This window comes from Polistes fuscatus, unplaced genomic scaffold (genome assembly GCF_010416935.1).
Source record: "Polistes fuscatus isolate 324 unplaced genomic scaffold, CU_Pfus_HIC Scaffold3, whole genome shotgun sequence".
NCBI classification, from domain to species: domain Eukaryota; kingdom Metazoa; phylum Arthropoda; class Insecta; order Hymenoptera; family Vespidae; genus Polistes; species Polistes fuscatus.
The window spans coordinates 13,901,088-13,915,961 of NW_025113107.1; the positions used below are offsets into that span (position 1 = coordinate 13,901,088).

Consider the following 14,874-nt stretch of genomic DNA (forward strand, 5'->3'; position numbering starts at 1 on the left):
GAGAGTGTGTGCTAAGTTTCACGAACTATTTTTAGCAATTTCGTTAAGCACACTTGACACCACTCAAAATCCCATAACAATTGAAAAGTTCCCTTTGAAGTACTTTCCACGTGTTAACCCAACGTGTCACGAGATTATTTTTAACGATTTCGTGCAGCATACTTGACACCACTAAAAATCCCATAACATTTCCAGAGGTCTATGGAATAAACTTGACACGGAATTAAATGGAAATTAGTTTCAATGAACTTGTTAAAAAATAAAAAATATATATATATATATTCTACAATTATTAATTAAACACAAAATCATAGTACAAATTATGAAACACGCATCCACTAATCTGAAAAGTTACGTTTAGTCTGATATTATTTTCAAAAATAAACCATAAAAATAAATAGCAAAATACTATGTATAACCTGGCGTATGGGAATTGTTCATAAAGATTCTGAGACATAAGTGAGAACGTGTTACAGAAAATATTTTTGTTCTACTTTTGCAAATCAATCTTACCTGACACATTTACCTGACGCAACCCTGACACAAGAAATTTTTGAAAAAAAAATGAAATAGATAAAATTAAGAGCAACGTGGGTCCTCTTACCGTTCATTGGCCGCGATACTTTATTACTATTCTTCCCCTAACTCTCCTCCCCCTTTCCCTCATAGACCACCTCCCGGTTACGGCTCGTAAAGTCGGCGCGTATGCAAAGAAGACTCCACCCCCTACTACCTTTTGCATCCTCGTACCTGCGTATTGAACATTCCACAACGGATTTTACCTTCTGTAATATCCATACGCGTGTATATACACACACGCACCTACCTATACACATTTTATTCCTCATACGGTCTTATCTCAACGAACAAAATCGCTACTGGCGCACGAAGCAGCAAATAAGGTCTAACGGTGCGTATTTCTATATTTTTTTTTCTCTTCTTTATTTTCTACTTCGGAATAATCAATTTCGATAACTGCTGACATTGTCCCGTTAACTATAAAAAAAAAAAAAAAACTACCACGATAAATCGATAGTATTATTTTTACACGTGTTTTATGGGGGGAGGAATAAAAAGTAAAAACGATCGACAATTATCTGATCTCGTTCGAACGTTTAATTTTCAAAAATTGATCTTTTTGGAAATGGTAGAAAAATATATAAAAAAAAAAAAAAAGAATAAATATAGGAAATTGTAAAAGCTCGGCATTGCGAATATTTTCCCCTCGATGAACCACCATACCGATCAACCACATAAACTTTCTCTAGGGGCCTGCCGCCAGTTTTATCGTTCTACCTACTCTAAATATTTCTCTGGCATGAATTTATAACGACGACGACGACGACGAGAAGAACGCAATGATGGTGGTGGTGATGGTGGTGGTGGTGGTGGTGGTGGTGGTGCATGGTTGCTGCGGCTGCTAATAACGAGCCGTTCGAGTTGCAAACAGAATCTCAACTCTCTCGATATTTGCCATTACATATACACACACACATACACGTGTACACGAATACAATGCACACTTGGATAGAGGATAGGATAGGGCCCCGTGATCGAACGAGAACCCGTGGGCATTATGGGCCATACGCGTTCAACGAATATGTCGACTCTCTCATGCCGATGAATGGAGCTCGTTTCAGGCCCCGTACGTTCCGAATAGACTACCCAGTGTCTCGAATGTCCCTCGTAGATCAGTGAAAGTCAACTCTAACTTTGCTGCCGTTCGAATGATCTACTCAATACCACTCGCTGTGCTTGAGAAACGATGACTATCGATTCTATTCGATTCGATTCGATCCCTCGAGATTACTCTATTCTCTTACCCTAACTCGTATTAACATACCTTTTTACAAACATACTAACTAATCCGATTAGACAATATACTTCATTTCTTACTTCATATTCAAGAAAATTCAATGAATATTTTAAATGTTACTAGGCTTACAAATATTTATCGAAAATTATTAACAAATTTATTTGACGATTTTTATTTCATATTATTAAAGTGAAACAAAAGTTGGTGCAATTATCGCGTTGTTTCAGATAGTGCAATTTTTTTCAAATTTTTTTCATCCTACAAAATTCTATTATATTGAATATTAAATGTTACTAGGCCCACAAATATTTATCGAAAATTATTAACAAATTTATTTGTTAATTTATTATTTATATATATTTATATATTTTATATATTTATTTGTTTATATTTATATTTATGTGTTGATTTTATATGTTAGTGAAATATTCATTTAAAAAAACGCGCATTTCTTATTTCGTGTATCCTACAAAATTCTATTATATTGAATATTAAATGTTACTAGACCCACAAATATTTATCGAAAATTATTAATAAATTTATTTGACGATTTTTATTTCATATTATTAAGGTGAAACAAAAGTTGATGCAATTATCGCGTTGTTTCAGATAATGCAATTTTATAAAATTATTAACTAATATAATTAACTAATATAAAATTAATAATATAATTAACTAATATAAAATTATTATTAATTTAAAATTATTAACAAATTTATTTGACGATTTTTATTTCATATTATTAAGGTGAAACAAAAGTTCAATAAAATAACTTTATATATTAAAAAGTGAAATATTCATTTAAAAATGCGCATACTTTTGATTCCCCCTAATTACTTTTTCGTCATTTTTCTAATATATATTTTTTGTTAGATTTACGTTAACAGCACGATTATCGATCACGTTTAAATAATTAATATCGTTGTTTTTATGAAACGAAAAAAATACAAATAATAACTGTTGTAACGGTTGAGAAAGACTTTTCTTTCGCTTTTCTTCGTTACCCACGTTCATTAGAGGTTAAATCGTATATTAATTCTGGCCACGTAGGGCTCAGAGTTTCCGCTGGACGTCACACGCATCCTCCTCCTCCTCCTCCTCCTCCACTTCTTCCACTCTTTCTCTCTCTTTTAAACGCGACTGACGCGAGCACGCAGGGAAAAAAACGCGGTAGCGCATATAACACGTACACGACGACTTTAATGCGCTTCTCTTTCTTTGTACGTTGCTTTTAGTTGTATTTGTGAATGACGAAAGATTTAATCGTTCAACGAACGCACGGAACGCATCTTTTATTCGCCAAACTTTTATTTAGCTACACACACACACACAACACAAATATTATATATTAAAAATATCCAAATTGTCAAAAAAAAATTCATAAATTCATTTGGCAAATGCATCGCGACACCCGTTATATTAAATAATATATCAAAAATAATATTAGGGTGAACATTTAATATTTCACACTTTTTACATATGAAATATTCAATTTTATTCGACTGAAAAAAAAATAAAATTGCACTATCTGAAACAATAATTTTTAGTGTTCACCCTAATATTATTTTTATATAAATAAAATTGTAATAAATAATATATATTCTTATTTCCAAGCAGCTGTCGGAAATAAAATATACTTCAATAATTCGAATTGTCAATTCCTATAATTGTATTTTAATATCGCGATAATTAATAATTGAATTATAATTTATTGAAATAAAAAAGTAATAATTAATACTGACTTTGCATAAGGCCACGCCAGTGTCAAGGCGATCCATAAAATTGTCAACATTGATTCGTAATTCCGGATAAAGTGCATTCAACCATTCAGCCAAGTCTTCCTTCATCGCAACCAAATACTCCTCTGAAGATTTGAAGGGCCTGTAAGGCCTGGCTTCCAGTAGTACAGACATGATCGATGATTATTAAGATCTGAAAGAACAAATTTACGTTCGAGTTAGTAAAAAAGCTTTTTTCTTATATTTTTATATTTCTTTTTTTTTATCTACGAATAATATTTCAAATACGATTAGTTGACGCGTGTATATTCAGTGTAATTGTAAGTTTTTAATTGAATTATTTCAACGAACGTTTTAATCAAGCTTTATCAAGCGTCGAGACAAAGCTTTACGTCAAACTATTACGTCAAATTACAAGTATATCACACTCCATTATTATCCAACGAAATATAATTCAAATCGATCTCCATCGAAATATACTCTCCACTGTTGTTGTTCTGTCGCTCGTTCAAATTTACTTCAACGAACGGTGTGTCACGGTCGATGGAGATTTTCAATATGTTATTACAATACTATAAATAAGTTAAACGATTTGAGAGACAATAATCGATACAGGAGATACTTCGATACTATATTATTTAACAATAAATATTATTTTGAGTCACCCTATATATATATATATACACTCTCCTAATATATATTATTTTTATTTATTATAATAAAACTAAAATATAATAAAAATATAATATAATAAAATAATTTATAATATAAATATATTATATAATAATAATAAATATTTTTCTTATAATAAAATAATAAATAATAAACATAAAAAAATATTATAAAAACAGTAGAGATTAATCGAAAATTTATTTTACTTTTCCAACAAAAATTAGCATAAAACACACGTTTAGCAAAATATTAATTAAATTTTATAAATTTAACTTATATGTAAGAAAAACTTTTTGATCAATTTTATTCAAAAACATCAAATCGTTTATGTACACGTAAAACACGCGTGTAATAAAAAGTTAACAGAACAAATGTGTCTATCCCTCGTTAGAACAGCAATACGAGAACAGCAACCCTAACATAAAGTGAAACGATACAGCTAAAACCATTTTCAAATGCAATTTGAATCGGTTTGCCTGTCACACACACACACACACACACACACACAGTTGGCATTATCGTAGTACAAATATCTGGTCGGTGGGGTTCCCAAACTAGTCCATATAAATCTCCATCATTCGTATTGTGTATTAAATGCGTTCGTACAACACGAGAGATATCATTCTTTCCTTTGACAAAAGGGGGGAGGGGGAGGGGGAAGTTGGGGAGAAGGGGGAATGGAAGGGTGAAGTGATTTTTCATTTCATTATGAGCTACCATTTTTGGACGTCATTTAAGAGCAACAGTGTGCAAACTATTACAACGGTAATATAAAAAAATCGAGAAAAATATATATATGTGTGTATACACACACACACACACACAAACACACATATATCATGTAGTCCAAGTTTTGTAACCGATCGAGTTCCCAACTCGTTATGCAAAAATCAATCCGATGCAAATCTCGTTATTCAGACCGGAAAATTGTATACACGTATTAATAAATGTGTATCTATGTGTGTGTGTGTGTGTGTACGTGTTTGTGTATTTATATCGAAAGTCCTTTGCGAATATTTTAATGATATATCTTTTTTGATTGACATCATTTCTCGCCTAACAAGACAAGTCTTTTAAAACGAGATCAAATATTCTTCTTCTCGTTTGTTTCTTTCTTTTTTTTTTTTATTTTGACAGAAAAAAGAAGAACTTCAAAGGGTGTAATTCAGAATTTGGATGCTGGAATACGAGTAAGTAGCAATTCCTACATACACGATAGTAGATTAGTATGATACCTATCGTGGTTCCTTCGATCGAAAGGGCTAGACCGAAAAGAATGAATGAGAGGAAGAAAAAAAGGAAAGGAAAGGAAAGAAAAGAGAAGGAAAGAGAAGGGACGATGACAAAGGGTAAAAGAAAAAGAGAAAGAGTTGAGTGGAAGAATAAAAGAAGAGGAAGAGGAAGAGTAAGAGGGGAGGAGGAAGAGGAGGAGGAATAAGGAAAATGAAGGTGTCATGGAAAGAGAGGTAAAAAAAAAATCATAAAAGATACGTAAAAGAGAGGAGAGAAAAAAAAATAGAAAAATATAAAAGTCGAAGAAGAGAATGTAAAGAGCGAGAAAAAGCTTGGTACGACAAAACACCTTGGATATCTTGGATTACGTTTAACAAAAGGTGAATTGTGTAAAATGTCACCGTCTCGTGTTTCTCGATGATATCCACGCGCGCGTGATTTACTCATGGAAAGAGGAGTGAAGAAAATATTTAAAAAAAAATAATAAAAAAAAATAAAAAAGAAAAATTAGAAACAATTTATTTTCCAGAAATAAAGGACAGTCGTATTTTATCATACTTTTCTTAATAATTATTTTTCTATTAAACCGTGTTATCTCAAAAAATGGTATTTCTAAAATTACACAAATAATAATAATAATAATAATAATAATAATAATAATAATAATGCACATAGAAATCGGGCTAATATATTTGCAACTTTATTTATCACGTGCAACCGCACACATGAACAATAATTATTTTTCTATTAAACCGTGTTATCTCAAAAAATTATATTTCTAAAATTACACAAATAATAATAATAATAATAATAATAATAATAATAATAATAATAATAATAATAATAATAATAATGCACATAGAAATCGGACTAATATATTTGCAACTTTATTTATCACGTGCAACCGCACACATGAACAATAATTATTTTTCTATTAAACCGTGTTATCTGAAAAAATTATATTTCTAAAATTACACAAATAATAATAATAATAATAATAATAATAATAATAATAATAATAATAATAATAATAATAATAATGCACATAGAAATCGGGCTAATATATTTGCAACTTTATTTATCACGTGCAACCGCACACATGAACAAGTGAATTATGTGATCGTGCGTGAAGTTACGAGGAGGTAACGTCGATTTCTCGATAGATCGCACCGCTGGATATCGATATCTCGAACTTGTCGCGATATAAAACGCGGGAATTCCTTCGTATGCATATATATGGATGCAAGTGTATAAGTGCCCAGCCAAGTTGACGCACGGGGAAGATATTTCGAGTAAGTGAGAGAGAAGAAATCAACAAAATAAAAAGAAATCAAATAAATAAATGAAAGAAAGAAAGAAAGTTCGGAGTCGAGTGACTCGCCGCTTCCTGGTTTCTAAATTTATTTAACCGGCCCTCTGCTATTTCATGCGCGAGAAGCTCGCTTCCTCGATCGCGTGCTCGTGATAACACGATCAAACACAACTCGCGGATCTTGCAAACAAATATTTCCAAACAAGAACACAGAGACACGAGGAACAAGAAAATCGAAAGGAAAATACACCCTGGACAAAAATATTCTTTTTTTTATTTTTTATTTACATAAATCATTCTCAAATATGATTTTATTTCTAACAGCTAATTTGTTCTTCTCGGATCGTAATTAAAAAAATAAAAAAAGTAATTTATCGTTGAATAATTAAGTAAAGGAAACTACCTAGAGAACACTTTGTAAATTTTATCTCATTAATAATAAATACGTGTTCCATCTATTTCGGTATTAATTATTCAAAGATAGAAAGCACATACACGCACACACGAGCATAATATAATATAACGAAAAATTAATGAATCGTCTCTTCCTAGTATCTAAATTTCAAAGAACGCCAATCACGCGAACGTTCAATGTCCGCATCGTTCACGATCGTAAAACTTGAGTTAGCTAAAACGAAGAGAAAGTGAATTGGCCGATTAAAGAGCGGTTCTATGTGTGTGTGTGCGTATGCGCTATGAAATCCCACGCTCGTTAATATTCATAAGGATGTATCTCTTTCTAGAGAAAAAAAAATAAAAAATAAAAAAAAAAGCAAATAACTAATCGATACCCAAAAAATACCTATTACGAAAATATTTCTAAATAAAATATATTCCAAATGATAAATTCGTAAGAATCCTAAAATTTTGGGTGTTGTGAAATTTCGTTAATTATAAATAGTTGGAATCGATAATAACATTGATTAAAACGAAACAGAGTTATCGTTGTAGTTGTTGTTTTTCACTTAAGAAATGGGAAGGAAGGAAGGAAGGAAGGAAGGAAGGATTTATGGACGATGGGTCCGTTTAATCGCGTGGCGAAATGGTATTAAAATGTCCCTCTTAAGCCTGGAAGGTGAAGGAGAATAAGAAGAATAAGAAGAAGAATAAGATCGAGGAGAACTAGCACGAATAGTACAAGGAATAAACGATAGAGTAAGAAGCTACTTGCTAATTTACGACTAAATACTCGACCGTTATCATCACGTGGATGAACCTAACGAGTTACTAAATCAGTTGTGTTTTAAGTGTGCCCCTTCTAAATACGAAATATTTATATCCGAAGTATCTAACATCTTAAATATATTTCTCTTCACTTTTAAATCCTTTATATTTATATCACGCAAGCCGGGGATCAAAAATTCCACTAAAAAAAAAAAGAAGTAAACAAAATTAGAATTCATGAAAAAACTCGAACGATTTATTCGATCTGATTTGTAATCAAATAATTAAATAAAAGTCATAAAAATTGTTAAGAAATGGTTTAATAATCAAATATGCTAATAATTAACCATATTTTATGGTAAATAAAATATGGAAATGGTAATAATCAAATAATTAAATAAAAGTGATAAAAAATTTTTAAGAAATGATTAAAAAATGTATAAAAATAAATAATGTTTTCTTTTAACTTCTCGAGTTATTTCTCTCTCCCTCTCTCTCTCTCTTTCTTTCTTTCTTTCTTTTTCTTAACAATCTTCATTTATAAAACATTCTTTATTTAACAGGAAAGATATTCGTGCTCGTAAAACTTATCTGGCATTCTCTGGAATGACACTTTCTTATCCTCTCGATCGTGAGCGTACGCAAAACGCGAAGTACGTACTTTGTGTGCAAATTAAATCGCGTGCGTATATAAACACATGGAATACACGTATACATAAATGCATTTATATATATATACAAAAGATAGAAAGAAAGAAAAGATGCTTGCAACGCTTTAAACGACACTCGTGTAATAAACGTCTACTTTATCCTACGTGCGTATCTTCTAACCAACAAGAGAGTCTCAAGATAATCGAGATTTGGCCTTACTCTATACTGCCTGAGTAAATAACTATACTTTTTTTTTATTTTTTTTTTTTTCAATGTTATTTAAGACGTTTTCAACGAGATTTTCATCTTCTATTCTTTTTCATTAACGTCAAACTTTACATACGGTCGTTGAACAAAATCTCTGCGCAATAATCTCGAATTCATTTAATATCATTTTCGTTTCGTACGTTAATTTAATATGATTATTTAATATTTAATTATTACTCGATGGATCTTAAAAGTCTCTTGATCGTCTTAAAAATCGATTAAGAATTTTTTTTCCAACTATATATATATATTTGTTTCTTAATTTATAAAAGTACAACTCTCCGACTGCGTGGTCTCGGGAAAGAGTAATTAATTTAAAAAAAAGTAAAGCAAAAAAAAAGAAAAGGAAAGGAAAGGAAAAAGTAAAAAACACTCTCGCGAAACAGTACAAACCAGTCTATAAATATTTTTCGAACGACTCTAACTAACGGACATGAAATTTATTGCTTACTCGAAATAAAATCACTTAGTTTTCCAATCGTTTTGTATTACCGAAAGAGATCTGCTTTCTATTATACCATAAATAATATTCCTTCCTCATTTTAATCATCGTCATCATCATCATCTTCTTCTTCTTCATCTTCTTCTTATTTTTCTTCTTATTTTTGTCTTCCCCTTTACTCGCGCAAGTCGTCGGTCCAAATGGCTTTTCCGGATTTACGAGCTGAACCTTCTCGTAGACTATTTACGCGACTTATTGGATTAGAACGATTAAAAGGGAACAACGTTGCATGGTGTCCATATAATAACAAGACGGTGAAATGAAAGCGTACCGTCGACGAAGTCGTTAGGAGTGTCTCTCGCGAGCCCCACGGTGAACAAGTTGCGTGGGTCGAAGAAACATTATTACGACGTGTAATCCGCGCTTTTACGATCCCCCTCCTCATCCCCCTCATCCCCCTCCTCATCCTCCTCCTCCTTCTCCTATAATTTTCAATTCTCACCAACGAATTACATCCACCATACATACCACACGTAAAAGTGCATACACAACTGATCAAAAAGTTTCAAATATTTTTTACTTATTCCCCATGAAAATCTAATAAACTGATATAAATTTTCGAATGATTTTTAATATCAAGTTGAATTACGTTTCAAGAGATTTTCGGCATACTCTGATGTTCTTAGTATTCATTTTATTAGTTTTTACAATTACAATCAATTTAATGAGAATTTTTCGATTATTCGAATTTGTCAAGATGTCATTAAAAATACAAATTTTCAATTCTCACCAACGAATTACATCCACCATACAAAACACACGTAAAAGTGCATACACAACCGATCAAAAAGTTTCAAATATTTTTTACTTATTTACCCATGAAAATCTAATAAACTGATATAAATTTTCGAATGATTTTTAATATCAAGTTGAATTACGTTTCAAGAGATTTTCGGCATACTCTGATGTTCTCGTAGTATTCATTTTATTAATTTTTACAATTACAATCAATTTAATGAGAATTTTTCTAAGATATCATCTTTGACAAGATTCTATTAGAAAACATGGAAAAATATTCGATTATTCGAATTTGTCAAGATGTCATTAAAAATACAAATTTTCAATTCTCACCAACGAATTACATCCACCATACAAACACACGTAAAAGTGCATACACAACCGATCAAAAAGTTTCAAATATTTTTTACTTATTCCCCATGAAAATCTAATAAACTGATATAAATTTTCGAATGATTTTTAATATCAAGTTGAATTACGTTTCAAGAGATTTTCGGCATACTCTGATATTCTTAGTATTCATTTTATTAATTTTTATAATTAAAATCAATTTAATGAGAATTTTTCTACTAAGATATCATCTTTGACAAGATTCTATTAGAAAACATGGAAAAAATATTCGATTATTCGAATTTGTCAAGATGTCATTAAAAATAAAAATTTTCAATTCTCACCAACGAATTACATCCACCATACATACCACGCGTAAAAGTGCATACACAACCGATCAAAAAGTTTCAAATATTTTTTACTTATTTACCCATTAAAATCTAATAAACTGATATAAATTTTCGAATGATTTTTAATATCAAGTTGAATTACGTTTCAAGAGATTTTCGGCATACTCTGATGTTCTCGTAGTATTCATTTTATTAATTTTAACAATTACAATCAGTTTAATGAGAATTTTTCTACTAAGATATCATCTTTGACAAGATTCTATTAGAAAACATGGACAAAATATTCAATTATTCGAATTCGTCAAGATGTCATTAAAAATACAAATTTTCAATTCTCACCAACGAATTACATCCACCATACATACCACGCGTAAAAGTGCATACACAACTGATCAAAAAGTTTCAAATATTTTTTACTTATTTACCCATGAAAATCTAATAAACTGATATAAATTTTCGAATGATTTTTAATATCAACTTAATATCATGTCATTAAAAATAAAGGCAGTTTTATTTTTTTTTTTGTGAATATTGAATTTTTTTTGATAATATTCGAAGAAAAAAAAACAACTCATTCCTCGATATATAACTATACTTTAATAAAGGCATTCGTAAATATTTTCTATTACGAATTTACGTAGAAATTTTTCAAACATTTTGCTTTAATAGAATAAATCTAATCTATATCATTAATTGCGTGCGTGAATATTAATAAATAATAATATATAATCACAAGAAAAATACATGTAATTAATCTGACAATGAAATATATAATAGATTACGTACGAAAGATGATTGATGATCGATCGATCAATAGATCGAATGAATAATAGAAATAATTAATGCTCTATGTTTGAATGAAAAAATAAGTGTTGATCGTTACTTGGAAAATGATTACTATTGCCTTGTTATTCATCACATGGCGAATAAATGATTTACATATTCTTTTGTCCTTGACTTTACTACCTTCTAGCAATGCTTTCTATCCCTCCACCTTCCTCCCCCCTACTCCTCCTCCTCCTCCTCTCTCTCTTTCTTTCTCATGACGTGCAATCGATATTTCATCCATCCATTTATCCGTCCATCTAAACGCATTAGTATACTATGAACATATATGCATGCTAGTATTTATTTGATATATACCAAACTTATATACACATATGTAGACACACACACACACACACACTCATATGTAGAATGGTTGCGATATACCGTTAGGAGGTACGTGGCGCTCCTTTAAAGTATGTTCACGTAGGTAAACTTACGTTGCGGGTTACTATAGGAATGACTCGTGCGAAGGGCACCCACCTCTTTATATTCCCACCCTTTTTACTTCGTACACCATGAATAATAAAACTTTCGGCGAATAGTTCGAGCTAGTTTAACTCCTTTCCTCGTTATTACCACCATACCGAAATTTCTTCCAGACGTTCGTTCATTCGGCCGTAGTTCTTTGTTTTCTTTTTTTTATATACAAAAATAAAAATTGCGATATAAATAATTGTAATGTAAAATAAATTAGGTATTAATTGATTGACCTAGTTTAATTGTCATAAATATTATATATATATCGGTATATGATATATTTATAGAATAATTGTATACGAAAGAGAGTGAAATAGCAAATAAAGAAAAATAGAAAAAATAAAAATACATTCGTCCATAGTTCTTTGTTTTCTAAAATAAAATATATTAGGTATTAATTGAATAACCTAGTTTAATTGTCGCAAATATTATATATATCGGTATATGATATATTTATAGAATAATTGTGTACGAAAGAGAGTGAAATAGCAAATAAAAAAAAATACATGCGGCCATAGTTCTTTGTTTTCTTTTTTTAATATACAAAAATAAAAATTGCGATATAAATAATTGTAATGTAAAATAAATAAAATATTAATTGATTGACCTAGTTTAATTGTCATAAATATTATCGCTATATGATATATTTATAGAAAAAAAATACATTCGGCCATAGTTCTTTGTTTCCTTTTTTTAATATACAAAAATAAAAATTGCGATATAAATAATTGTAACGTAAAATAAATAAAAATATTAATTGATTGACCTAGTTTAATTGTCATAAATATTATCTCTATATGATATATTTATAGAATAATTGTATACGAAAGAGAATGAAATAGCAAATGAAGAAAAAAAAATAGAAGAAAAAAGAAAAAAAAATAGTTAAGAAAATAAGAAACGTGAATCTGGCGTTTGTTATCGATAGGAGAACTTTGTCGCAATTAATGGTCCATTCCCTCTTTTACGGGCCATTAAGTATCGACTATGCGGATCTCTTTTCCTTCAGACACGAAGACGGATATCAGATTCTGCATAATTATTGGTACCGAAGGAACACGACGTGTTGTTCTCTGGCCCCCAGGACGCGTTTACAATGTTCTCTCGTTGCTACCGTTAAACAGAACAAATATCATACGAGAAAGAGAAAAGAGAAGGAGAAGGAGAAGGATGGGGGGGTTGGAAGAGGGGGGGTGGGTTGAGGAAGGAATATATTCCAAGCTAAATAATCGTTTTAATTCTATGGAAAATCTCACACACGGGATTAGCATATAACGCAAAAGAAAAAAAGAAACGCAAAGTTTCACATCGGTGCGAATTTATCAATATGGCGGATCTCGGTTTAAAGTCAAATACCGAATGATCTTTTTCTACGACGTTTGATTCACGATTTCTACGTGATAGTTAATTAGATTTAAAAAAAGCAAAGAAAGGAATATATTTGTATAGAAATAATGTTTGACCCAGCCCAGAAAATATAACACATCGAGAAGAAATCGTATAAGAATGATTGCAAAAATTGACGATGGTGGAATAATTCGACGACGCGAAAAAAAAACTTGCAGCAGAGACTTTTTATCGGTTCAATCGTAAGAGGTCGAGCATATTATTTTGCATAATAATTGCATTCGCTAGCCAGGAGACTCGAGAAGAAGCCAATAAAAGTTCAACCCTCTCACGACACGAGCACTCAACGACCCTTTCTATGCACGCACACACACATACACAAATGCGAATAGAAAGAGAGAGAGAGAGGCTTTACGATTTCATTCATTCTATTTCATGATCGTAGAAAATGAACCTGTTCCTTTTATCGTTGTCATTACAATTTTAGTTGTAGTTGTAAGTTGTAAGTTGTAGTTATGGTTGGGTCTCATAGTGTCGCATGCAAATCACGAATATCTCTGATTGTGAGTTCATAACATTTCTCTTGTAAAGAGAGAGAGAGAGAGAGAAAGAAAAGCAGGTAGGGTTCGGTATACGATAGAAAAGAAACAAAAATAATATCGCGATATCTCGACTTTGTGTAACCCTAAGCTCGACGTACGGTCGATAATGTCCGTAACATTTCTCAAGTCGTTTATCATTAAGCTCCTTTCGAGTATGCCGAGATTGATTAGTCTTTTCTACCTTCGTTATTTTTTTCTTCCTTGTCGACATGCTTTTAGTAGTCCCCGCCCCTATTTATTTTGTAGAATTTTCTGTGATTTTTTTTTCTTCTCTCTCTCTCTATCTTATCTTTATCAAACCTGTTACGATATTAATTTTCATAATTTATATTTTCATAATAAATATATATATATATATAAAATAAAAAAATAAATATAAAATAAAAAAAAGATATAAATATATAAAATAAAAAAAAATATATATATATATATTATTATATATTATTTATATATATATTCATAATTTCCACACTTTCGTACAAGCATTTATATATATATATAAAATATACGAATTGTGTAATTAAAAAAATATATTTATAAATATAATTATACGTAAGATACACTCGCGCGTGTATAATTGTGGAACGAACAAAAGAAAAAAAAAGGAAAAAAAAAAATGGAGAGATTTCCAAGCGACGTTAATTGCGACGCAAATTACGAAAGAAATCGAAAAAAAAAGATTTTGGTGCTAGGTGGCTTCGTTGAAAAAATCACTCGCAGTATTTTTTTTTTTAAAAAACGTAAATTATATAAACGAATTCGGTTTCAAAGCGAAATAAGGGGGGAGAATATCAAATTCTTTTTTCCGACTTTTCGCGCAATGATCGACCACCGCGAACTGCAGCA

General features: G+C 30.6%; 1 protein-coding gene across 2 annotated transcripts in view; it reads right to left on the bottom strand.

Annotated features, from left to right (window-relative positions):
• Positions 1 to 14,874, bottom strand: part of LOC122520197 (GAS2-like protein pickled eggs) — an 86,693-nt gene that overhangs the window by 57,724 nt on the left and 14,095 nt on the right. For both annotated transcript variants that reach the window (XM_043640234.1, XM_043640233.1), the window contains exon 2: positions 3,559 to 3,748. In XM_043640234.1, the coding sequence (XP_043496169.1) occupies positions 3,559 to 3,729 (171 nt within the window). In that variant the 5' untranslated portion in view covers positions 3,730 to 3,748. The remainder of the gene's footprint in view (positions 1 to 3,558; positions 3,749 to 14,874) is intronic.